Genomic DNA, 26,335 nt, shown 5'->3' with positions numbered 1-26,335 from the left:
TGACAGTCTTCTGAATACCTTTTTGTTGCATGGCCACCATCAACACACCTCAAGTATTTTTGCTGCTCAACTTGCTTTCAGCAGGAAGCAAAATATGTACTCTGAGGACCTAAACACAACTCCATGGAGCAGAAATTAATACAAGCAAACACACCTCAGTAACCTGGAGGAAAGATTATCATGAATAGGCTGCCATTGTCTATAAAAAACCAGAAAGCATAACAATGACCAGGAAATTGAGCCTGGAGGCTAAAAGAAATCCAATTCTCTATACCAAATGTGCTACATGGAAATGGAGTTAAGGCACCCAAACTGATCTAATTTTGTCCCTCCTAAGAGCATTAAGAAATACAAGCACCTCAGCTATTCTAGGAAAGGTCAGTTCCAAAGTAGTTGATCTGGGTTCCAATAGCTCAGGGGAAAAAGCAACAGTAAACCTTACCTAGGACACAGTTGATGCTAGATTACTAAAAATTTAAAGACAGCCATCCAGTATAAAAAAGGATGACTCCAACCCCCTTAGGAACTATTGCAGCTATAAGATAAATCTGAAATAACCTTTGTACTGAGCATGCAGTGGGAAAACCCCAACCCTACAACATTATCAAACTTGCCACACACCACCAACTCAACCTAGCAGTCTGCCCACTCCACAGCCTCACTCTGTGCCACCAAAAACACCGGTGGGTGTTCCTGACACGCAGGGAACCTTTTCCTCAATGAAGTCTTCCAAAAATAATACAAAACCACTTCATAAATGACTTTTATTGTGGACAATTTCAGACAGAAAATCATCACCATCAGAAAACAGACTGGACTTCATGCTGATGAACTCTCTCCATGGACTGAGTGCACCGAGTGTCCAGGAAGGGAATTGCTGCACTGCAGAAGGAGGATCTTACATGGATGGAGCTGCCACTGAAGGAATGGCTCTCACAAAACCAGTTGCTCCATTCTTGGTCTCTACAACCTGATCTTCAATGGAAACACACAAACTGAAGCAAAAATTCATCATGTTGGTGAGGAAAAAATCAATGATGATATTGGTTTCATGGCATGTGAAAGTTAAACTCCTTTCCTTTCCCAGCTTACAAAGCGAGTGCATCTCCCTCCCTCCAGGGGATCTGCACTTTTCTGCCTCCACTCTCCCCTTGGAATCTCTTCTATTCCAAGGCAACAACTTCTGTTACTCCTAAAACTGCCTGATACAAATCAAAGTTGGAGCAATCTGTTGCACAGTTTTGAAGATGCCTTTTTGTCTTCTGCTGGAAGAAGCATCTGTGTACTTAAAACTTGCATATTTTTTCCACCTGTACCAGTCAGTGAAAAATATGAACTTTGCCAACAAAAGTCCTCTTGTCTAATTTAAATTAACAGCACTCAGTATATAAAGAGCATCAGCATGTTCCTCTACTAGCAGGTACCACTGAAGAGGACACATTTATGTGGGATGCAGGGGACTTTTAAGAGTGATGATTACACTGCTGCTGGGAAAAAGCTTTCAGTAATCAAACTGGAAACAAACACAATTTTAAAGGGTCTCTGAATTTCAGAAAGCAGATAAACAGCACTAGCAGTGTGCTATACTCCAATATCCAGCATCTAGAAGAAATAAACTTTCAGAGCAACAGAAATGCTGCTGCTCTTCTGTTTCCCTTTTCATATGCATGGGAGATTCAGACAGATCTGAAAAAAATCTTTTATTAGTAACAAATACCTGACCAGGAGATTAAGCATGAACTTTCATGCCCAGTGTTCTGGACATCACTACAATGAAACGAAGTATTTTTTTAGTGTAAGTTACATGGCAGCACATTCAGTTTAAAATCTGTTTCAGGAAAACACCAGCAGTTTTCTCACCTGACCATCATTTGAAATGATAAAAGCTTTTCCTACATCACTGCAGTAAGCACATATTGTCTCACACTAATTCAGCAACTCAGGCAACATACAATAAACACAGCCACACATTAAGTGCTTTGTCCAACCTACCAAAAGAGCAGAGGCAAAAAGAATCAGTGTCAGACAGAAGTTGATATCATTCCAACACCTTCTTAATCTACCTAGGGAAATTCTAGAGCCAGGGGTTTGAACAACCACCAACAAAACCCCTGGGATAACCAGCAAATATGTGCACTGAGCTCTCCTGCTGTCCACAGCCCAGCCTGAAAACCCAGTCACCAGTTCCCAAACATACAAATGGTTTGCCCTGTCCATACTGCACTCACTGACACACAACCAAAGGCTGAAGGTTTCAAAGGCATCAGAAGAGGCAGAAGATACAAATTACCTCAAGCAAAATGTGTTTTCATAAGATCCCAGTCCTGGAAAACGAAATTAAGTGATGATGTTTACAGTCACATGGGTGATTTTAATTTCAGCTAAACCACTCTCTGTCATAAAGTTAACAACAACCTTACCTTTTTTGGGGTGGGAAAGTCGTGATTACTTTGTACTCTTATAAAAGAGAAGAGCAGCAACTACGTCTTTTTTTATTAATACTGGAGATTAAAATACATATCAGAAAAAAGATCTGCAAGTGAACTATGGGCCAACAGACAAAAAAGTTTTCTCTCCCAGATTTCTTTCATATCTAGTAGTGATAAATTTAGAACTATGCAGCAGATTTCAAATGTTGAACAAAACTAATTAGAGGGTCCATCCATACATACACGCATGCTGAACACCACACTGCCTATTTTCAGTGCATTTGTTACCCTCTGATTTCCTGTATTTAAAAAACTCTCTTCAAGTCTCAGTTTCCTTTTGAGCCACTGTGTCACTCCACTGACACAACAGCAGCTCTGTGTGGAGAAACAAAATTAGTTATTCATTAGTGCACAGCAATTCCATAAGACCATTACATGAGCTAGGGAAGAAGTCGAGGCAACTGAAAAATATATCTAGTTAGGAGTAGGCAGGTAAAGAAAAGTGGGATTTTACCAAAGGATTAATACTCCTAGTTTTGCAAGGGTAATATTGCCTTTCTAACGAGCACAGAATAGCTGACCTTGCCCAGAAAACAAGAGCTGCAGCATCATTGCCTCGTGAGACAGTCCTCTTTACTAAGCACTAAGTTGGTCACAACTTGATATTAAAGCATTTTTTGCCAGGTTGTCTTCTGTACAGTCCAAGAGAATATGCCTAGGAACTAGGAGGCAAGAGAGCAGGAGGCTGTCTCTCCTCCATTTCAACCTCTTGGGTAGAAGAAATGTCTTGCCTCCTACCTGGAGTCCCCATCTTGATCTTCTGTGGTGTCACCAGAGCCATTCACAGCATATCGACTCCTTGGTTTGTCTGAAGCAAAGAATAAAGATAATTTTATCCAGGAACAATCTGCTTAATGTGTGTTTGTATGTTTTTCTATTCTCACTCAAAAGAACATAAAAAAAAAAGAGGAGAAAAATTTTATCCTTCAGGGGATGAAGAGGAGAAAGTGAAACATGCACAGAAACTGACACAGGTTTGCAGTTCAAGAGTGAAAAGTAAAAGTCTGACCAGTGCGATTTCGCCCCTTATTGCTGAGGTTTTGGGACAAATATAATGCTCCCACAGTCACAGGAAGGGAAATCCTTTACCAACAAAAAGCAGGAGGGAGGTGGCAGGGAAACAGCCAAAAAAAAAACCCAAACTTTTCAGATTTCACCTATAAAAATGGGAAGGGAACTAGACATGAATCTCTCCTCATACAACCTAAGCAGGGGAGTCAAACTTCTCCTGACACACAGCCATTAGCACACAACCCAAATCACAGAGCTCCATCACCCCGCAGCACCTTTAGGCCCTGCACTGATACTGGTCCCAGTCCAGCCACAGGCACTGTCCCAAATCACATGCCTCAAAGTAAGAGGTGCAAGCAGTGCTGGCACCTGAATAGTCCCATGCTCCTCTTTTCCAGGAGAAATTAAACCTCCCCAAGCACATTATTCAAGACCACAGACTAAAGTTTCATGGTTCCTGCCCATTATTGGTTAAAGCTTATAGTGTTTACCAAATCCATTCTTCCAAATCAGTGCCATCCTTCTCATCCTGCCCCCTCCTTCCCCTGCAGCTCCCAAAACCCATGGGATTCACCTTCCTGGGGACGGAGGTGAGGTACCAGGTGGATGGTGACACCTGGCACTAATGTGGTTCAATTGAGGTGGGATAAGAGGGGTCCCAGGGCCCCTGGGGGGAGTGAGGGCACCTGTAGGGCAAGGGCTGAGAGGTGCAGAGTCCCATGGGGAGTTGTGAGGGTGCCAGGTCCTCATGGACAAGGGGAGTGAGGGGAGCCAGGTACCCAGAGAAAGTGTGAGGGGTGTGTGGGGGGGATGACAGGTACCCACAGAGTGTGAGGGGGGCGTGTGAGTGGGATGACCAGTACCCAGAGAGTGTGGGGGGATCACAGGTACCCACAGAGTGTGAGGGGTATGACAGGTACCCACAGAGAGTGAGGGGTGCGTGTGGGTGGAATGAGAGGTACCCACAGAGTGTGTGAGGGGTGTCTGGGGGATGACAGGTACCCAGAGAGTGTGAGGGGCTGGGGGGGCGGGGGGGGAGGCGACAGGTACCCACAGAGAGTGTGACAGTGTCTGGGGGTGATGACAGATACACAGAGTGTGACAGTGTCTGTGGGGAATGACAGATACCCACAGAGTATGAGGGGTGTGTGGGGGGGATGACAGGTACCCACAGACAGTGTGAGGGGTGCGGACTGCCAGGTGAGGGGTGCCAGGCCCCCATGGACAGTGTGAAGGATGTGAGGGGAGGTTCCGGGCCCCCACGGGAGGTGTGAGCGGTCCGTGTGGGGTACCAGCCCCCCACGGGAGGATGCCAGGCCCCGGCGGAGGCTGCTGCGGGCGCGGGGCAGCCGCAGCTCCCGGCGTCGGCACTTACTGTCCTGCGCGGCGGGGTGCTCGGCGCCGCGCTGGAACGGGAAGCGGAACAGCAGCTTGTTGCCGCGGCTGCCCGAGCTCACCAGGATCACGCTGATGGGGCTGGTGCTCTCGCCCATGCCGGCTCGGGCTTCCCGCAGGAAGGGCCCGGCCGCTGCGCCTTCCGCTTCCGCCGGCACACGGTGCGGCCGCCGCTGCCGGCACCGGCGGGGGCAGCGCGGCCGGGGCGGCCGTGCCCGGGGCCGCCTCTGCCCGGTGCGGCCCTGCCTCTCCACCCCACGGCCGCTGCCCAGTGCAGCCCAATGCCCCCAGTTCTGACCAGCATCTCAGACCTCCATGGCCCGTTCCCTGTATAACCCAGCGCCTGCAGTTCAGACCGGCACCTCACACACAGCCCTATCCCCAGTACAGCCCTGTATTCCCAGTTCTGAACATCACCTCGTACCCCGTGGCCCCATCACCAGTACAGCCCAGTATTCCCAGTTCTGAACATCACCTCGTACCCCATGGCCCCATCACCAGTACAGCCCGGTATTCCCAGTTCATACCAGCACCTGACACTTGCTTTCTCTCAGTCATCCCAGTGTCCCATGGACATCACTCCCTGTTCCAGGCACTCCCAGTTTATTCCAGTGCCTCACATGCCTGCAGCCAGCACCTTCCAGCTCAGCCCAGCGCTCCCAGCATAGCCCAGCACCCCCAGCTCAGCCCCGGACCCAGACAGTGCTTGGTGGCCCCAGCCCTGGATCCCTCTGCAGGGGCTGCTGGATCCTGGACCACCCAATGCTGTTATTTGGCCACTATGGGTCATTTGTGGGCTTTTAGCCAGTTCAGTCATTAACTCCAGAACTTTCCTGAGAGCTGGTAACAAAGACCAGCGAGGGCTCATCATCTCCCCCATGCCCAGACCCCCCTCCCCCTCCAGGTTATCATCTTCTTGGAAAGAGTGGACAGGCACTGGAACTGCCCAGGGCAGTGGTGGAATCACAATCCCTGGAAGTATTCAAAAAACATGTGGATGTGGCATTTTGGGACAGGGTTTAGTGGTGGGCTTGACAGTGTTGGTTTAACCTAACACCTTGGAGTGTGTCTTTGAATAGGAATTTTTCTAAGTGAGCTCAGTCTGCCATGACTCTTCTCATGGCACTTTCCCTGCTTTTTTTTCCACATCAGCAACTTTCTAGTAGCAACAGAAGAAGAAAAGAAGAAGAAAAGAAGAGCTCCATAAAGCAGTATTAAACAAGGAGGCTCATTGGTAATTATAGTGGGAATGGAGATAAAGGAACACTGGTTAAAGCCTGCTGCAAATGCCTCTTTGGGACATTTCAAACAATTTTTTGAAATAACATTTCTGCCTTTCTGGAGCTAAGTACACACGTGCCGCACACTGAGCAGAAGGCTAAATTAATTGGGAAAACAAAGGTAATTTGTTGTGGGTTGGAATGAGGCCATGGATGCTTTTTCCCTAGTGGGAGAGGAACTGATGACCTCTCCTGGCTTTGCCATGGACAAGAGATGGGATGCAGGAGCTTAATGTGCATCTCCACCCTCCCTGTGCCAGCCTGGGTACCACTGAGGGTGGATTCGCAGATGGAGAATTCCTCTGTCTTCCCTTCCAGTCCCTCTCCATTCTTCCACCATCTGGCAGTAGATTGTTTCCATCAGAGCTGCCAAATCCAGCATGTCAATATTGCAGATGAATGATTGCAGAGGGCTTTTCCAACCTTAATGATTCTGTGACACCAGGGTGCCTGCAGGGGGGCAGCTCTGGAAATCAGACCTGTGGGCTCCCCATGCTCATGGAAAGGCTGGCTTGAGCTTGTTGCTCATGTTCCCTTCACAGCTCTGATGCACCCTGCCTCATGGTTTCCATGCTTTTACTCCTGCCTCTGGATTAGGAAGGGTGACATTACTCCCCTGGCAGCAGTCTTGGTGCCTTCATATTTTTTTGTGTTTAATCGAGATCAGAAGTTATCAGCATTTCTATTTGAGGATGCCCTGGGGTTTATGCAAATTCTTCTGTATTTTATTGCATTACTTAGATGCTTGGACACTGAGATATCCCCACTCTGGGGGTTTTGCTCTGCAGTCCCCCCAGGGACACAGGACAGAGGTGGGTGGCTGAAGAGGGAGATGAGCAGCCCCAGCAGGGTGTAATCTGCAGGGCCATTCTGCACAAGGCCAGCGATAACAATTGAGCAAGAGAAGACGATGCTGAGGGGAGAGAGTTGTCCTGGGGTGATTAAAGACCAGTCATGTTATCACAGCAGAGCACTCCTTGTACACCAGCACTGGGCTGTCGTGTTAAAATTTCAGTGTGACTGCTTCAAAATATAATTTTACTTTCTTAAATAATAAATTATAGGCCTATCTGTCATTCCCAGCTCTTGGACATTTAGTTGTAGTTAGCCTTGTCATTTAAAGCAATGATTGCAAGTTCTTCAGGCTCTAGTAGGAAATTAAAGAGTAAAGCCACGATTTAGACTCCACTTTCCAGACTTTCAAAATGTAATATGCCTCAGATATTTCAGAGTTAGAGCAGATATATGTCCCCCCCTTATCCACAGCATTCTCCTTGAGGGGAAGGCAATTCCTGTGGATAATACAGGCCCGTGGGGAAAGTTATCCCTGATCTCACAGTGATGGCATTCAATTGGATGATTCAATTCAATCAGGTCTGTTGGAAATTAGAATACCACTTTTACAATTAGCTAACAGGTCTGTTCCTTGCTTCTGCTGTTTAAAATGAGAAACTCTGGTAGCTAGCTTTTGGAACAGATTTTAGATTTAAAGAGACGTACATCAATTTTAAAAAAAAATCCCCTTTGGTGATTTTCTGACAAAGATTCGTGACGTGCCCAAGGGTGGACATTCTGCAGTGGAGCTGTGGAGCATCACGAGAAGCAGCAGCAAGAGAGGAAGACAGGTTGGATGGGGCTTCCCAGAGGACATGTCTTCACTAGTGGCCCTGTGACACAGGAACAGCAGCAGTCATGTTGTCCAGTTCCTTGCATTCCTGAGGCCAGGACCCCCTTGTCTCACTACCCATGGGTAGCTGGAGCATTGTAAGGAGGAATTTGGCTGAAACGTTCATGCAAAGCCGGGCCATTTTCCATGTCACGTTGTGTTGAGGATCAGACTTCTCCCACTGGATTTGTTCCTGAGAAGTTCCCACAACAATGCCCAGCACAGCCCTGATCCTGAGTGAGCAATGAGCTCCTTCTGGCAAACCACTGTCACCTTTTGGCTGCTCTGGCTTTTGAGATAGTGCAGAAGTAACTCTCAGAAAAGGAATTCAAATTCCATAATGATTTCAGTCATGATGAATCCTCCTGTGCAGACATCACTCTGTGTGCTCACAAACCTTAATCCTGCAGTCACAGAGGAGCAATGCCCAGGTTACGCAGGATAGGAAGGAGTCCTGATGGTCTGTGCCTTATCCCTGTGTTTATCTGGGTCACAGCTTGGTTGAGTAACCCCTGATTAAAAGCACTCTCACTGAGGAGAGCTTGGAGCACTGCCATGCAACACGACTTGCAAGAGGCAGCACTTTGGGGAGGAGACAAAAACATTATGTAAATGGATATTTCACAACAGCATCTGTATTTTCAAAGTAAATTTTCTATGGGAAAACTGCAAGTTTTGGAAATGTATGTAGCAAGGGATGATGAATACAGCCTTTCTTGGTACTGCCATTCATTTAAGTTGTATAAATGTAATACCATGTTGTCCGTGGCCTAACTCTGCCTATGCTGTCAGTGGCACTTTTAACTGGAGACTGCTCTGCATCTGTGTAGCCAGAGTGAGTTCTGGGTTTTCAGGGGATATGTATGGCACTATCAAAGGGAAGGTATACAAAGAGCCCTCTGATAATATTCCCTGTGGTAAAACAATTGTCCTCCTTGTGTCTCAGATGAGTCCACTTTCATATCCCCTCTTACAGTGAGTGAATTACCCAGCCTGTGGTCAGGAGGACTGAGGAGGAGCTGTGGCACTGAACACAATCTGAAATTAAATCCCAGAGGAGTTGTTGGCCTCCACAGAGGGGATGATAATTCAAGATCCCCAAACCCAGCCAGGCTTGCAGACTCAGAGGCCCCAAGTGTTTTGTGCCTGCCTTTTGGGAAAGCCCCAGGTTTATTCTAGTTTGTGTGACAGATGGCATGCAGAGAAGCTTAAATTAGAGCCCAGTGCACAGTATAAGGGGTGGGTCAGAGTCCTTCTGCAAGTGCCACTTGCCTCAGCAAAGTGGGGACACCAGAGGATACAGAAGTTGCGGTCTGCCCCCATCCCTGGTTCTGACCCTACCACTGGTTCATTCCCACCTGAGCCCAGGATGCAGTGGCAGAGGCACAGCCCCAGGAAAGTGGTGTCTCTTTGTTTATGGATCAACTCTTCCAGGCTGTGGAGTCTACCCAGAGAGGAGAGACCTCTCTCTGACCATGTGACAGCACAGAAGAGATCCCTGCCATACACACACGCACGGGTGCCACCTCAAAGCCAGCAGCTTTCCAGCAGCACAGCACAGCTCCCTGTGGCTCCTGAGGGGCTGCAAGGCCAGTGCACACTCCTGTGGGACACCTGTGCTTCAGCACAGGTATCCATGGGCTGCACATGCCCCAATCCATGCACCACCCAAGGATCATTAGATCCCTAGAAGGGCTTTCCCTTTAGCAGGATGACCATGGCTGGGGAACACCCTCTGTGGTGGTGGGTAGTGCTGCTGTGAAATGCAGACACATCTCTCACTGAGACACACCAACCTTCTCCACACAAGTGTGCAGGGCTGCTTGGGCAGAGAACATTATCTGACCCCTCTGACTGTACCAGCTGTGCACAGCTGCCAGCTCTCAGTGCTGATGTCTGAGGCTGCTGAAGTTTATCAGCGTGGCAAAGAGATTTACCTCTGCTTTATGTGCTGGCAGGATATTTACTCCCAGAGGTTCTGCAGCAACCATCTCCAGTAGGGTATTTCTTTGACACTTTGCCCACTTACCTGTGATTACAGACCTGTGCTGGTCTCCATTTTGCTTGTTTGGTCCTTCACCCACCCAGGGCCCATGCCCTGATGGTACCAGCCATCTGCTGTAGGACCAGGAGCTCTTGTGCATGTCCAGCACATAGCACAACACAGCCCGCACTAACTGGAGTGCTGAGGGCTATTTTACAGTGCAGGGAACAATTAACAGTAAGATCACACAGTTAGAAATCAAAGATGTGCAGTCTGAGGATTATAAAAAAAGAAATCTGACTGGGCTTTCTCGCACACACACTTTTTTCTAGCATCATACTCAATTTCACAAACTCTCTATTCCTGTATCCAAAGTAGTCCTTACTACCGGTGCTGTCACAGGCAGCAATTGTAAAGTGAGTCCCTAATTCTTTGCAAGAGGCTGGCAAAGTGCAGAATCTGCACTTACTCTTAAAAAAATCAGAATTTCATTTCTCCTCTGAACTGCACTACAGATCTCCCAGCCTGTCCCTACGACTACCTACAAAGCATTTTATGTGAAATATTGCACATGGTGCAGCCACATATACTGGAAGTGGTTGGGTCAGAAAGGCCCAGAGTCTTGTGTTCACATCTGTGAACCAAGGGAGGAAATGCAGGCTCCTCTCCAGGCTCCTTAGCGTGCTGCAGTCCACGCGCTTCTCAGCTTAGACGTGTGTCCTAATGCTTCATCACTGGAATTTTGCAGCATTATCTCTCTGTTCATGTATCAATACGTGTCCAGACAATTTCTTTGGACCACACTGCTGTTGGGTTAAGAAGCAAGAAGCTGATAAGGCCAGCAGGCAAGGAGGACAGTGTGCTGACCCTTGCCAATGTAGCCATTGCTTCTCAGGAGATAAGTGTCCCCCACTGCACAGCGGGCCTCTGGAGTGACCAATGAGTGTCAGCAGGCACCGGGGTCTGCTCCCCCCTTCCCCTTTATAACCAGGGCTGCCAGGGTGGTGAGTCCAAACCTGCTCTGAGCGGTCACTGCAAAGGGACAGAGCCAGCACCTCCTGCACAATGACGCTGACCCAAGCCGAGAAAGCCGCCGTGGTCACCGTCTGGGCCAAGGTGGCCACCCAAGCTGATGCCATTGGGGCAGAATCACTGGAGAGGTAAGGCCCCAGCAGCCTCCAGAGAGGGCTTTGCTATTGGGATGCATCTCATGTAGAATTTGGGTGAGTGAGAGCAGGCTGGGACCAGGGAGACCTGATGACGGGTTGTGCTGTTTGATATGTAATCTCCAGGAGTTATATCTGTGCTACTAAATGCTTCACAATCTGGCAGTAAAGCATGATTTTTTAAACAATTTAATAGGTTTTTTTTCTCCTTATAGCCATACAGAAGAATTCATAGCCAGAAGCACTGGTGAGGAATTCAAAGTCATTCATACTCAGTGTCCTAAACACCATTATCCCTGTTAGGGGATAAACTTGAAGTGGTTTATGGTACAAGTGATGCACTTTCTCTTAAATTTTTATGCATTAAGAGAATAGCTGTCCACTAAATTCACTGGATGCTCAGGTTTCATTGTTCCAGTTGTTAAGTAACAAACTGCTGTGAAACAAGACAGCTGGACCCCCTGCATGAAGCATGGCACAGTAATTAAAAGTCCATACCAATTAAACAAGCTGGCACAAAAGGTTCTGGAAATTATCAGAAATTCTTATGTTATTCAAAGTGACTTAAATGCTATTTACAGCTCAATATATAGTATTGTGATCCTCCTTTCAGGATTCTGAGTATCATTCATATCAATTCTGGTTTGTTAATTTTCGTTTGAAGGTCCTGGAAACTTGGTTATAATATAATACTGGAAAATCAGTGATAAGTTTGGGCTTTTATTTATTAAAAACAAAACCAAGCCCAAGACTACATTAAGTTTTAAATAATTTTTAACACTTAATTCTTCTCTAGTACGTACAGATAAACCTGCTGTCTAATCTGCATGTGCTGCAGAAGGTTTACACTGCACTTGTTCTGAGGTTTTACCACCTCATACCATTTCTACTGACCACTTCCTCATGTTCTCCTCCAGGCTTTTCTTGAGCTACCCCCAGACAAAAACCTACTTCCCTCACTTCGATCTGAGCCAAGGCTCAGCTCAGCTCCGTGGCCACGGCTCCAAGGTCATGAATGCCATCGGGGAAGCTGTGAAGCACATTGATGACATCCGAAAGGCTTTGGCCAAGCTCAGTGAGCTCCATGCTTACATCCTCAGGGTGGACCCCGTGAACTTCAAGGTGAGTGAGCACAAGACTTTCAGGGGTGGAAACTGCCATCACAAAATTAGAGAGCACAGGTCTCTAATGGCAGCTTGATCCCTGACTGTGCTGCACAGCTCATTTCTCATATGATTTTTAACCTGAGATTGGGTCTTTTAATGGAAGTTCTGGCCCAATGCAGGCAAAGAACTCCTCGGGGAGCTCCTGTGGTTTGTGTTAGACAGACTCGAATCTCTGCTGGTTTTGTTGTAATTCATGAATCTGCCTCACACATCAAGCTGTCTTGAACAAAGTTTTAATAAATTATAAACAGTCCCACTGTTTTTGTTGCACATGAGGAAGGACGGGGCACATGGAAAAGGGAGTGGGATCAAGCAGTGCCTTTTGCCCTGTACAAAAGACAGCTGTACTTCTTCACTCCCACCTCAGGCAGCAGCACTGCCTGGCTGGGACAGGTACTTGTCATCCCCGAGCACACTGGGCCCAAGGGTCGCTGCAGACCCCTACATTGGTACCTGTACTCATTGGGATGGAATTCATGCTGCTTTCCCTTACAGCTGCTTTCCCACTGTATCCTGTGCTCCGTGGCTGCCCACTATCCCCGTGACTTCACCCCAGAAGTTCATGCTGCGTGGGACAAGTTCCTGTCCAGTGTTTCCTCTGTTCTGACGGAGAAGTACAGATAAATGACCTCAACAGAGGGTGAGGGAGGCCCATCCACAGCCCAGCCCTGCTGCCAGGCTCTGGGATATCACCCCTTCCTGGGCAGCTCTTTAAATCCCTGCTGCAGGGTCTCGGTCATCTGCAAAACCCAATAAATAATTCAAATGTGAGCTATGGTCTCTGTGCTTTCCTCTCAATATGTTCTGCCCACACCTGAATGTTCAGGCAGGGGTGTTCTGAAATGTCTACACAATATGGAGGGGGTTTATAAAAAGTTAAAGTTTATAAACTTTATAAACTCATGTACTAATTCATATACTAATGAACTCATACTAATTCATGTGCCAATTCAGTGGGTATAACATAACATTCAGTGGGAGCAACATAACATTGAGCAGAAGCCCAAAATGGGCTGGAGCCCTGTGACTGCAGCTGCTCACCAAGGTATATCCACCACAGTCTGTCTCCAGGCTGACCAGGAATGAATCTTTTACCCTGCTAGGACATTGAATGGACCCAGGCTTTTTGCTTGACGTATCCAAAACCCATCCCAGCCCATTGGGAACCAAACCTGCATTGCAATGCAGGGCATTGTCCTCTTGTGCCTCTCTCCATGGGGTATGGACGTGGTACCTGATGTGTTTCTTCTCTGAGTTAACCCCACTGTGCAGCCACTGCACCCCAGCTGCCCACTCACCTCCCCCCTGCAATGGGATGAGGTGAAGGGCAAAGGAAGATAAAAGCAAGAAAAATTGGGGGTCAAGATCAAACAAACAAACAGAAATAATTGTTTAGTAAGTGAAGACTAAGTGGAAGTGGAGGGAAGAAAACAAAACATGGGATGCAAAGGCAATCCCTCACTACATCCCATGGGCAGGCTGATGTTTAGCCAGTTCATGAGCAAAAACCATAAATAACCCCCCTAAAACTCCCTCAGAACCCTTCTTTTCCCTTTGATTGCTGAGCATGGTGTTACATGGTATGAAATACCTCTTTGATTAGTTGGGCCTATCTGCCTGGCTGTGTCCCCTCCCAGCACCTCAAAATCTATTCCCTGGGTGGGGGCAGAGTGAGAAGCAGAGACAGTCTTGATGCTGTGCAAATGCTGCTCAACAAAATCTGGAACATCCACCTTTTACTGGGGCACTTTGGCCAAAAACCTGGAGCACAGGACCATGTCAGCTCCTGTCTCAGAGACTTCTGGCATGAAACAATGGGTGCAAAGCCTTCAGCCTGCTCTGATGGCCAGCCTGAGCCAGCACTGCAAGTGGCAGTCCTTGTCTCATCCATGGAATTTAGGGACTGTGTTTGGACAGGGGGAGAAAGGTGATGTGGAAGCTCTCAGGCCACCAAATGGCTCTAAATATGTCACCACAGCAGCTTCTAAGGCATTCTACATCCATGCATGTCAGGTAACCTGGAGGGTTAAATCCATGACTTACGTGCTAAGACAGTATCTGGCGTGTCCCTTACCCCGTGTTTGCACCAACTCCTTCCTGCAGAGGCTGAGAGAAGGATGTGAGAGTCAGAGGAAATGGCCTCAAGTTGTGCCAGGAGAGGCTTAGGCTGGATATTAGGAAAAAATTCCTCACTGAAAGCCTTGTCAGGCACTGGCACAGGCTGTCCAGGGCAGTGGTGGAGTCCCTGTCCCTAGAGGGATTTAGCAGATGTGTAGATGTGGCTCCTGGGGACCTGGTTTAGTGTTGGCCTTGGCAGTGCTGGGGAATGGTTGGGCTCGATGATCCTAGACACCCTTTCCAACATTAATAATTCAATTATTCTAAAATTCTTTTTTTGTATGACCAGCCACCACGTGCCCTGCGGGATTTCCCAGCATTTATGGGGAGAGGCAGGAGCACACATTGGGGTGGGAAGAAGGGAAGGAGTCCAGGACTGACAAGCATCACAGGATGGACTTTGGGAAGACCGTGAACCCAGAGGGGTTGTTCCCATACTGGATTTCTCTGGGAGGGCTTGTCCATGGCTCCTGCTCAGAGGCCATGGGGGCCTCTTGGGGCAGAGAGGAGCTGGATGTGCCAAAGTCTGGAGGGGACATGGGACACTTGTGCCTCAACACCCTCAGAGCCAAGGAGGATCCTGCCCCATCTGTGGAGAATGGTGGATCACAACAGCAGGTTTGAGGACATGCCAGCCAGGGTGGACAAGGCTGTGGCATTCGTGGGACATGCCTGGGGCTGCTGCTGTCCATGGGACAGCCTGGTAAGGTGCTGCCCCCTGCCCCATTCTGGTGTTGGGCTGGTGCAGTGGGGCAGGACAGGCAGCTGGGCCCCCCAGGGGCCTCCTTAGGGCAGGGCCCCCCGAGGTATCCGGGGCCCCCAAGGCAGTGCCGCAGCCGCTCCCAGGGCCCGGCCATCCCCTCGCCCCTCAGTGTGATAAGATAAGGCTGGGTGGAGGTGCCAGCGGCTATAAGAGGTGTTCCTGCAGTGCTGCTGCCACCAACCCCTGCCCACTCTTCCAGCCGCCACCATGCTGACCGCCGAGGACAAGAAGCTGATCCAGCAGATCTGGGGGAAGTTGAGCGGCGCCGAGGAGGAAATCGGAGCCGATGCCCTGTGGAGGTACAGGCCTGGGAACCCCACGGGAGAGGGGGATGAGGGGGTGGGAGCCCCACGGAGGGGCCACTGTGGTGGGTCCAGCTGGGGTCAGCACCACTGACTGTCCCACTCCCCCAGGATGTTCCACTCCTACCCCCCGACCAAGACCTACTTCCCCCACTTCGACCTGTCACAAGGATCTGACCAGATCCGTGGCCATGGCAAGAAAGTGGTGGCTGCCCTGAGCAATGCCATCAAGAACATGGACAACCTCAGCCAGGCTCTGTCTGAGCTCAGCAACCTGCACGCCTACAACCTGCGTGTGGACCCCGTCAACTTCAAGGCAGGCAGGGGATGGGGATGGGGAATGGGGACGGAGTTTGAGGATAGGGATCGGAATGGAGGGACAGGGAGCAGGGGATGGGGAATGGAGACTAAGGGACAGAGAATGGGGACAGGGAGCTGGGGGATGGAGGACAGGGGATGGGGGAGCGGGATCAGGGTGGACAGCAGGGGATGGAGTACAGGGGGTGTGGGACAGGGACGGGGATGGGGACAGGAGGGCTGGAGTGGCGGTGCTAAGCCCTGTTTATCCTTGCAGTTCCTGTCGCAGTGCTTGCAGGTGTCGCTGGCTACCCGCCTGGGTAAGGAGTACAGCCCCGAGGTGCACTCTGCCGTCGACAAGTTCATGTCGGCTGTGGCCAGCGTGCTGGCTGAGAAATACAGATGAGCTGTCAGCCGTGCCTGTGTACCATCAATAAAAAAAGATTCTTTTGCTGCAGCAACGTGTCTGTTTGTGCCGGGGCTGGGGGCTGGGGTGGGCTGGAGTGTGGCAGTGTTCCTGCTGGAGGAAGGGGGCTGTGGGTGTGAGAATGCGGTACGGGAAGGGCAGCACCAGCCCTGGGCTCCCTGGGTGTCCCTCAGGGTCCTGCTTGCTTCCAACCCTCCCCAGAACAGGATGTAGCTGATGGCAGGACCCAGGGAATGAAGCTGTGCTTGCATCCCTCCAGGGAGCAGGGCGAAGGCTGCGCCAAGACAAATGTGATCCTTGCATTCCCCTGAAGGATTCCTGTGGGGTGGTGGGGGTGTAGGATAAATCCTGCCTGTCTCCATCTATCAAGATGGCTTTTTAAGACTTTATTAGGGGTGCTGCAGGAGCTAAGTGCTTGCATGAGCTCCAGAAGCAATCTGAGAATTCATGGAGTGAAAAGTCCACCGCAGACCATTAAGCACAAAGACTGTTCAGGGACTCAAGCTCCTGAACCACAAATCCCAGTCAACTGCCATGGAAAAACCTCCACACCTGCCCCAGGTGTCTGCTCTTCCCCTGGGACCCAGGCAGGGTAGGGATGGGATGGGATGGGATGGGATGGGATGGGATGGGATGGGATGGGATGGGATGGGATGGGATGGGATGGGCAAATCTGCAGTCCAGTATAGGGACACTGGTTTCAGGACTTTGGAGCCCGAATTTTAAAAGAATCAGAGATCATAGGTATGGGGCTATGAGATACTAAACTAGCCCTGGATTTGCTCTGTGCTGCGACATCAGAGAGAGGAGAGGAGATCCTGCAGGAGAGAGGTGCCTGAGTGTCCAGGTGCAGGCAGGAGGCAGGTGGGGGCATGCAGAGCCCCTGCCTGCTCACCCACAGGCAGTCCCTGACCGTGGCAGCCTCTGCTCCTGCAGGTGAACCCACAGCGCTTGTCCTCCATCCTCAAACACATCCCAATCCACATCCCAGTGTGCTCTCGTGCATTTACACCCATTTGTTTTTGTGCCACCAGTTTGAAGGGTTCTGCTGCCTTGGCAGCTCTCCCCATGCACACACATGCAGCAGACACTGCCCTGCTGCTGCTGCTTCCCAGAAAGTCAGCCCCCCCCGGCCCTCCCTCCCCACTCTGAAGTGCTGCCAAACCGAGCTAATCTCCCCCAAACACAAATGATAAGAACCTCAGCCATGGAGGAAACACGGGTGTGAACTGTCCCTGCTGTCTGCGCCACCTGCCGAACCTACTGTGAGCTCTGCAAGCCCCTTCACCCTCCTTGTCTTCCTCACCACCCTCATCTTCCTTGCCCTTGTTACATTCCTCACCTTCATCTCATCAATTGGAGCACGCAGGGCTCACCACAGACCACTGTGGTCCCTCGTATCTTCCCGAAGTGCTTGCAGCAGTGCCCAGTGCTGATCCCGTGGCTCTGCCCAGTGTCCTCCCTGCCCAGAAGTCAGGGTCCCCCAGTGCCCCAGAGCACCAGGGCCAGCACAACAGTGCAGGGGAGGGGGCTGGGGCTGGGGAGATCCGGGCTCTGCTGGCAAACAGACATGACTGTGGTTCAGGGAGCAGGGGCTGAAGAGGACACATCCTGTGGGGTACACTGGTGTGGGGTACACTGGTGTGGGGTGTCCTGAGGAACAAGAGCAGGGAATGCGGTGGGGCAGCTGTGCACAGGGACTGTGTTGGATGGCAGAGGGCTGTACAGGGACAGCACATGCGTGTGCAAGGACGTGTAGGTGTCAGCTGGCAGTGCGTGTCCTGGGGCAGCTCGGGGTGTGCGTGCAGGCTGTTGGATGGTCAGTCTGTACATGCAGGTGCACACGGGGCTGTGTGGGGGTGTGGAGCACAGGCTCCCCCACGCTGCTGTCCCAACACCTGGCCAGAACACATCCAGGCTGTGTCAGGAACATCCAGCCAGTGTCCCACCCCATGCCAGGGGACACACACGGGTTCCTCTGCCAGTGCCAGTGCAGACCCTAACGACAACCCACGCCAGCCCAGGCACTACAGATAAACCTAAACCGCATCCTGACCCCAAGCCTAACCTTGAGCCTAACGCTGCTGTCACATCAGCCTGTGTCCGCGGGGCAGAGACCCGCTCTGGAACAAGCCCGGACCTTAACCCCGACCCGACGCCCCCGAGGCAGAGCCGCCCCGCCGGTGCCGGTGCCGGTGCCGGTGCCGGTGCCGGTGCCGGTGCCGGTGCCGGTGCCGGTGCCTGGCGGAGCGGGGCGGGGGGGACGGGCGGCGGCCCCGCCTGGCCGGGGTCCAGCACCCCCGGGCCGGGGCCGGGCGGGGACGGGGGCGGGCGGAGCCCCAGCACCGCATATAAGGGCGGCGGCGGCCAGCGGGGCCACCCGTGCTGGGGCTGCCGACTCGGGGGTGACATCATGGTGCTGTCCGCCGGCGACAAGTCCAACGTCAAGGGCGTTTTCGCCAAAATCGGCGGCCAAGCCGACGAATATGGCGCCGACGCCTTGGAGAGGTATTGTGGATGTCCCCGGCGTGACCCTTTCTCCTCTCCAGCCCCGACTCCCTCGCATCTGCCCCCTCTTGTCCCCATCCGCAGCTGTCTCTGTCCCTTGCCACCCTTCCCTGTCTCACCTGTCTCCGCACCCCTCTGTTCTCCAGGATGTTCGCCACCTACCCCCAGACCAAGACCTACTTCCCCCACTTCGACCTAGGAAAGGGCTCTGCTCAGGTCAAGGGTCACGGCAAGAAGGTGGCGGCTGCACTGGTCGAAGCTGCCAACAACATCGATGACCTTGCCGGTGCCCTCTCCAAGCTCAGCGACCTCCACGCCCAAAAACTCCGTGTGGACCCTGTCAACTTCAAAGTGAGTGTCTGGGAAGGGGCGACCAGCCCAGCTTCCCTCCTGCACCCCTTGGCTACTCCCTTGCCTCGTTCCCTTGCTCACCACATCGTTTTGCCTTTCAGCTGCTGGGCCAGTGCTTCCTGGTGGTAGTGGCCACTCGCAACCCCTCTCTCCTGACCCCAGAGGTCCACGCTTCCCTGGACAAGTTCCTGTGCGCCGTGGGCACCGTGCTGACCGCCAAGTACCGTTAAGACGTGTACTGTGGCCAGAGCTGGAGCCAACACACCACCAGCCCTCCGACAGCGAGCAGTCAAATGTTCTGAAATAAAATCTCTTGCATTTGTGCTCCAGCTCTGGTGTCCTGCTCTGTGTGCTGCCTGCGGGAAGGGAGCGGGAGGGATGTGCTCTGGGGGTCTGAACTGGAGGTCTCCCCAGCAGGTGGGTACATGGAGGAAATGGGCTCTGGTTTTGCTGTCCCTGAGAGGAGGCAGCATCTGGGGGGTGGTGTCCGGCAGGCAGACACTGCTCTGCTGCCGTGGGGCTCTGGGAGCAAACAGAGCATTTCTATGCACCAGTGGAGGGGAGAGACTCATGGAAGATCTGGGGCTCCCTGCAGCCCCAGGCTGTCCCACCAGAATTCCACGCTGAGGATCCCCTCTTGCACCACGAGCCCCATGCACCCTTGCTCAGGGCAGTGTCAGAAGGCATCTCCTCCTGAGAAGGTTTGCAGGAGTACAGGGGCTCCTGGCGCCTGTGACCCTCTGCCTGGTAGCAGAGTGGGAATAGCCTGAGGACCTCCCTGTGCCAGGGCATCTTTCCTTGCACACCCAGCACACAGGGCTGTGCAGTGGTGTAAGACCTCTTCTGTCTCCACCTAATGGCCCATTGCTGGGGTGTCACTGTGGAGGGGTCCTGGGGAGCTGCAAGGGGAGCAGATGGGGCTCAGCTCCAGATCCAGCAGTGTGGGGCGGTGTCAGGGCACGAAAAGGAGCCCAGGAGTTGCGCTGGTGTCTGCACCCCCCCAGCCCTTATCGCAGCCCACAGCAGGGTGGCCGTGGTGGGGGCTGATAAAGGAACGTGTGGGCTCTCCTCCAGCTGTGGGTGTGGTGGGAGACTGGGCAACAGATAGTTCCAGGAGGCTACGACCTGCCAGGTGCTGAGTAAGGGCTGGGAGGTCCTTAGTGAGGAGGGGAAGGTTCAAGGAAGCCCCAGGGTGGCTCACAAAGCCAGCCAAGGTTGCCACAGGCTCCTTTGATCCTTGGCACTGGCAAGGATGGACTCTTCCCTGGTGCCATGGCCCCCAGGCACTGTCAGTGAATGCACAGAGACAGGAGAAACTCCAGCACCTCCAAAGAGAAAAGGAGGCCCTTCAGGGTCTCTTCTGCGAAGCACTGCAGGCATCATGAGCCCACGCACCCGCTGTTCCTGGGCACAGTGAGGAAGGGAGGAGAAAGCCACTCAGGGCATCACTGGCCAATCTGATCCACTTTTGTATGGAGCAGGTTCCACCCTTCCAGCCAGGAACAGCACCCAGGCAGAGCTGTAGGCACAACTTCCTGGGGATCTCGTGGAGAACCAGGATATGGTGGGGATTCGGGGCACACAGGTGTGCAAGGAGATGTGAACTGGTGTGAAAAGCATTGGGAAGAGCCAACATGAAATCCATCAATGACCTGGACTTCTCCAAACCCAGCCACTAAGGGCCCTCATGGTCCCGAGCATGGTGGGCACAGGAGAGAAGGTGTAAGAGCAACGTGGGGACAATGTCTGTGTGAGGATGAGAGCTGTCCCCAGCTTGCTTTAGCTTTGACTGCTCCCGAGCCGTGCTGTGACCTCAGGCAGGACACGTCGGGTGCCAGCGGGCAGTGTCCTGCCTCTGCAGCACTTTGCCAGGGCTCTGCCTGGCCGGAGAGCCGCTGAGCTCGTGTTGTCCCAGCCGTTTGTCCCTGCTGCCACAAGATGGGGACCTCAAGCTTTATCGGGGCCAGGCAGAGGCTGCGAGGGCTGGGAGAAGCAGAGCTGTTGTGCCAGGGCTTCCAGCCGGCCCCAGATCCCGAGTGCTTTGGGCACGCTGGTGCCAGCTCGGAGCGGGGTGCAGGACCCCTCCCCATCAGCCCGTGTGACCTGCTGAGAGTTCCAGCCCTGAGCCCCCCGTGCCTCTGGCTCATAGCTCAGGGGTCCCTTCGCTGGGCACCCCTTGGTGGCCGTGGCTGTGTGTGCCCCAGGACACAGCCAGCCCCATGGCACAGACACACTGGCCACAGCTTGGCACTCCCTGAGCTGGCATCCCTGCCCAGCTGCCTCGGGACCCACCAGCACCACAGCAGCCATGCTCTGGAGCAGAGCAGGTCAAATATTTGCCCCAGTGCTGGCCCAGGCTGGCTTTGCAGCTGGCATTGCTGCAGCTCCAGCGCTGAGGAGAGAGCTGGATGCAACTTCTGCATTGCCACAGCAGCAGCGGCAGCCTGAAACAGCCCCAGGTGACACTGAGGAGGTGGATTTGGACACAAAGCCCCCCGATCCAGGCCATGGCAGCACTCAGGAAGCCAAATCACACCAGGCAGCTTCAGCAGAAGAAAGAAGATGAGTATCTCCAGGTCATGCCTGTTTTGGTGTCTCCATTCTGCAGGCTTTTCTCAGTTCTCATTTATTCTTGATGGACAAAGCACCCGGGGTTCAAAGATACCCCCAGAACAGGACAGTGCTCTGTTCTGTGGTGTCACCAAGGCAAGTGGCATCTCAGAGCTCATTTTTATTGAAAGAGGAGTTAAATGACATCAGGAAATGAGCTTGATGGTAATGACTTACCCAATCACAGGACTTCCACCAGTCTCTTGAGGGGCTGCAAACAGCATTGTCCAGATAGGCTGGATTCTAATCTTATTATGTTGGCTAGATAGTCATGTCCCTAGAGAGTGTGTCTTGGAAAGGGATAAAAAAAACACATACTTCTGGAGGAGGTCAAGCATCCTAGGGGAGTTTAACAGGAATTCTCCATGAATTTTCTGTCTTCCCAGTAGTAAGGGGATCTAGCAAACAAGCAGTGGGAAGATAGAGAATTAATTCCTCATTGGAAGCTGATCTTAGGAGACCAGTTGAGAGATCCTCTTGCTGGAATTAGGAAGGAAAACATCGTGTGTTTTACAGACTGTTCTTGTTTATACGTCCCATATTGGAATTCAATAGTGTAGCCCACGAGTGGTGCAGCCAATAGGTCTCTGCTTCTTTGCTGTGTGTTTGGACAGCCACTCTTTCCTAAATGTCAGATTTTTCCTGCTGAAATTATCTCCCTGATTTGTCTGAATCCTTTTGAATTTTAAGCCAGTGCTTGCAGCCCCTCCAGCTCAGGAACATCTGAGAACTCAATAAGGACATTCTCCACTACAAAACAAGTTATTGATGACAGAACAGTAAATAATAATGGTAAACAAAGAACTGGAATCTGTCACGGAAGGAAAACATACTCATTTGAAAGGATTCATTCTTGGCAATGGCTATGATTATTACTCATCTCTTTGCTTGATTGAAAGTCCCACTGTTTGTTTTTGTTTTTTTTAACTTGAACCCGACTGGTTCCTTGGTTTCCTCCTTTTACCCTGCTAATGATAAGAGACATGATGGTCTTGTTTCTGTGACCCCATCCCCCTCCCTCTTTTCCCAGAGATATTGGATGTTTGGAGGTGGCTTCCATCAGTTTTTGAGGTAAAGGGGATTTTTTTTTCCTCAGGCAAGCAGTCTGAAAACAAGGAATGATTGAAATGTACTTGAATTCAAACTTTTTGGAATCCTCCCACCTCCTCCACCACTGGTTGTTTTGCCAGTGGAAAAAGGAAAAGTGGTAGAAGACAGAAAATGAGCATTGATTAGATTTTCACTGCAAAGATGGAAATTGAATAGAAATGCAAAATCTTTCTTCCTGCTGGTTGCCCTGTCTTCCTACCACACAGCAACCACGTGGGAGATCTGATTTTGCTTGGAGCTGAGATGTTAGGCAATGCTCTGCTGGTGACATCAGTGATTCCCCTCTCCCCATGTTGTTTTTCTGTATTTTTCAGCAGCAGCAGATGCCATCTGGGGAGGGCCCAGCTTTGGTTGTGTTCCTCCAGCTCCCACAAAAGCACTAATAGCAATTCCAGAGGCTGCATCCCTGCTTGTTACCTTCAGCATCTGTCTGTTGAACTGCTGCTGCTCATGAATTTGCTCTACCTTTTATAAACCTGCTGATCCTCTTTGTTTTCACAACCTCCTGTGGCAGTGAGTTGCAGAAGTTCATTCTCCCACCTGCTCCAAATAAAGTCTTCTTTATTCATTTTAAATCAATCTACCAGACTGATCGATGGCTCTAACTCTCATCATGCACCAGGTCCACGTTCTCTTTGTGATTTTGTAGGGCTGGCATGTTCTGCTCCCCTTTCTCCAGAGAAAAATCCCAGCCTCCCCAGAACCCCCTTCTATTGCAGCTACCCCATCCCCTTGATCTCAGTTGCCCTGCTCAGGGCTGTAAATCCACAATGTTCTTACATTCTAAGATGTCCTGTTGCGACAGGACAAGGGGTGGTGGTTTCAAACTAAGAGGCTTGATTTAGATTAGATGCAAGGAAGAAGTTTTTCACAATGGAGGAGGTAAAACATTGGCACAGGTTACTCAGAGAGGTTGGGATGCCCCATCCCTGGAAACTTTCAAGGCCAGGGTTGGATGGGGCTCTGAGAAAACTGACCTAGTGGAAGCCATCCCTGTCCATGGCAGAGGTGATGAACTAGACAACCTTTAAAAGTCCCTTCCAACCCAAATTATTCCATGATTATAGGATTCTGTGATCAGAGGCCAGACCTGCACAGATGTGGGTGCACCAAGCTGTTACACAACAGGCAGGAGATGTTCTCTTTGCTATTTTGCAAGCCCAGGCCCTTCCTGATGATACCATCATTTTTTTTCCTTCTGCACATCAAGGCTACAATTTTGGCAAACCATCAGTGAGGGCTCCAGCATCTTTTTCCTGAGCTGTAATAGCCAGTTTAAGTTCAGCCTCCCCTGTTTTAGATCATATTTCCCTATCCAGGTCACCCTCTTTAACTACACTGAAAGGACTGACCTTCTGTTTTTCCTTTTGTGAGCAACACTGAGAGCTGCACATAGCAAAGTTCCACAGAGTACATCAAATATCCTTTCAGCAGTCTCCTGCAGCGATGGAGCATCATCTGACTTCTCTGTCAAAAGCTAAAACTGTGCAACTCTAACAGCAGAGTTTTGGTCCCTAATCCTGGGGTACAGCTCTTTGTTATAATCTTCCTTCCCCTGTCACAGTGACTTCAAGTCAAGCTGCTGGGTGGACACAATTGAATGAAGACCTAGCTGAAAATAGTTAAAACTGAGTTTTCCAGTCAGTGACACTTTTTTTACTCCTTGCACTAGGATCAAACAGAGATAGGGGAGCAGACTGTGCCAGCTCTGTGCTCTCCAGAGACTTTTGCACATGGCCAGGAGGATCCCAGCTATGGATTTATGGAAAGCAATACAGCAAAATGTGCATTGCAGCTGCTCATCCAGAAAGCTTTTAGACATCCCTCAATAGTTGAGCAGCTCAGTGCCTTTATTAATAGTAGAAATGTATTTATCAAAATTCATGGGTCAGCACTGTTAAAGCTCCATAAATCCAAATTGCACAGGCCACCATTATTTATTTTTCCAGGTTGTTGCCTCAAAGAGGGATACTTCCAGTATATAATCCAGACTTCTCCACAGGCCTGTTTGAAACACTGCAGGAAATACACTCCAGAACAGGTCTTCCTCTTTTGTCTAACTTCCTGATGAAGAGCTATGTTCAGGACTCATGGACCAAAGAGCAAGAAGCAGAAGTGGTCAGCCCTGACCATCACAGGGACACCAAGACACATTCAGAGTGTCACTGACTCAGACAGAAGCCCTGGCCCCAGCACAGCCATGGTCCCTGAGGCCTCTGCACAGACACAACCCCCCACGTGGTTTTCTGCATCCTCTGGGCTCTTGATGCCACACAGGATGAGGCAGATGCCACTGCAGCTGTATCTTCTGCCTGGCTGCAGGTCTTTGTGATCCACCTGCTGCACTGACTGGGAAGTGGAGAAAGCTTCTCCAGCTCCAGCTTCAGCCCCAACTCCAGCTCTGCAGCCAAAAGGAGACCCTCCCTGGCCCAAACTCACCCCTTCTGAGGCTGCAAGGCTGCTTAGCCTAAGGGAAAAGGAGCAGCCCAGACAGTCACTAAGCCAGTGACAACATTTGCATGTCCCCACGTGTTTGGAGCAGCTGTCAGTCTGGAGGTGGCATGTCCTACATCCACACAGCATCCATCCACACAGTTCCAGTGAGCACTGGAATGCTTCTCTTGGGAACAAGCAACTCCAAGGGACCCAAGCTGTGAAAAAAATAGGTATTGTAACACATTCTGGAGCTGACTCTGCATTGTGTTAGATAAGCTTAACTTATGCTCAGGTCTTTGCCCTTTTTTTTTTTCTCTTTTAAGAGGAAAATAACTAGAAACAGCGTTTCAAGAAAGTAATTCATAAGGCCTGATTGGAGATGAGCTGATATCTTTAAAAGTAGAGTCAAAGGCTAAATTAATGTAGAATGGGGACAGAAGGGTTTATTTCTTTTCCTCTTAGAAGGAGAGCTCTGAAAATCCAAGGATAGTATCACACAGGGGCAAACGGAAATGAACAAGCAGTGAACAAATTGAAGCTGGAAATTAGTAGAATAGTCCTTTTCCATCCTTGAGCTTTATGTGCTCAGGCTTCTGGGCTGACTTCAGGGAAGTCATCTCCAAATCAGGTGAGGACATTGCCAGCTCTGAGCACACAGTCTGCTCTGACTGGGATTTTGGTGATGTCAGAGCTCCTAGAAAATGACAGGCACTTCCCCAGGGGATTTCCTTCCCATGCCCCAGGAATTTATTACAAAGATTAACATCTTGTGAGAGCAAGCAGCAAAGATTTTGAGCTCCAGAAGTAGAAACTCCATCTCCAGGGAGCTTGTGGTTGAATGGAAACAGGTCTGAAGTCCTCAGCTAAGGAGGACTTGACTGGTAAGGGAGTGGTGGGATTTTTGCCTGAGCAAGGACTCTGAGACTGTCCCCAAGCTGCAGTATTTCTGCTGGGGAACACATCAGAGGTATCCCAAGGAAAACGCAGATAAAAGAAAATCCTTGACACTTTTGAAATCAGCTGGAAAATCAGAGAATGAGTTGACCATGCCTGTGAAAGCCACATCTCCCGTGAGTCCTATGAACATGGCAGATACGTGAGAGCAAAGACAGCAATCGGGCTTTGCAGGAGCGAGCATTAAACCACCCATCAGTTGAAGGGCTGACCCTCCCCAGTGATTTCCCGTCTGAGCGGGGACACGGTGGGCTGTCCGGTTGTGACCGAGGCATGTTCATGTTTGCGATTTCAGCTTCAAC

The 26,335-nt window shown here is 50.7% G+C and overlaps 4 protein-coding genes across 9 annotated transcripts in view; 3 read left to right on the top strand and 1 right to left on the bottom strand.

Moving 5' to 3' along the window:
• The window catches only part of NPRL3 (NPR3 like, GATOR1 complex subunit), a 42,086-nt gene extending 37,046 nt beyond the window's left edge, over positions 1–5,040 (bottom strand). For 2 of the 6 annotated variants that reach the window (XM_053991585.1, XM_053991587.1), the window contains exons 1-2: positions 4,876–5,035; positions 3,228–3,297 (exon numbers count right to left, since the gene is read on the bottom strand). In XM_053991585.1, the coding sequence (XP_053847560.1) occupies positions 3,228–3,297; positions 4,876–4,993 (188 nt within the window). In that variant the 5' untranslated portion in view covers positions 4,994–5,035. Of the gene's footprint in view, positions 1–3,227; positions 3,298–4,875 lie in introns of all 6 variants that reach the window. The other 4 variants (XR_008439564.1, XM_053991591.1, XM_053991590.1 and 1 more) reach the window with 4 other exon arrangements.
• Positions 5,041–6,176: 1,136 nt separating this feature from the next.
• LOC128815160 (hemoglobin subunit pi) lies at positions 6,177–12,928 on the top strand. Its single transcript, XM_053991603.1, has 3 exons — positions 6,177–10,985; positions 11,909–12,113; positions 12,653–12,928. Exons 1-3 carry the CDS (start codon positions 10,891–10,893, stop codon positions 12,779–12,781), a joined length of 429 nt encoding a protein of 142 aa, XP_053847578.1. The 5' UTR covers positions 6,177–10,890; the 3' UTR covers positions 12,782–12,928.
• Positions 12,929–15,198: 2,270 nt separating this feature from the next.
• Positions 15,199–16,094, top strand: LOC128815161 (hemoglobin subunit alpha-D). The gene is made up of 3 exons (XM_053991604.1): positions 15,199–15,337; positions 15,452–15,656; positions 15,915–16,094. The coding sequence occupies exons 1-3, from the start codon at positions 15,246–15,248 to the stop codon at positions 16,041–16,043; spliced, it is 426 nt and encodes a 141-aa protein (XP_053847579.1). The 5' UTR covers positions 15,199–15,245; the 3' UTR covers positions 16,044–16,094.
• A 2,330-nt stretch (positions 16,095–18,424) lies between these two features.
• Positions 18,425–19,252, top strand: LOC128815159 (hemoglobin subunit alpha-A). The gene is made up of 3 exons (XM_053991602.1): positions 18,425–18,572; positions 18,719–18,923; positions 19,025–19,252. The coding sequence occupies exons 1-3, from the start codon at positions 18,478–18,480 to the stop codon at positions 19,151–19,153; spliced, it is 429 nt and encodes a 142-aa protein (XP_053847577.1). The 5' UTR covers positions 18,425–18,477; the 3' UTR covers positions 19,154–19,252.
• Positions 19,253–26,335: the final 7,083 nt, after the last annotated feature.

This window comes from Vidua macroura, chromosome 16 (genome assembly GCF_024509145.1).
Source record: "Vidua macroura isolate BioBank_ID:100142 chromosome 16, ASM2450914v1, whole genome shotgun sequence".
Taxonomy (NCBI): Eukaryota; Metazoa; Chordata; class Aves; order Passeriformes; family Viduidae; genus Vidua; species Vidua macroura.
This window is presented reverse-complemented; position numbering and strand designations above follow the sequence as displayed.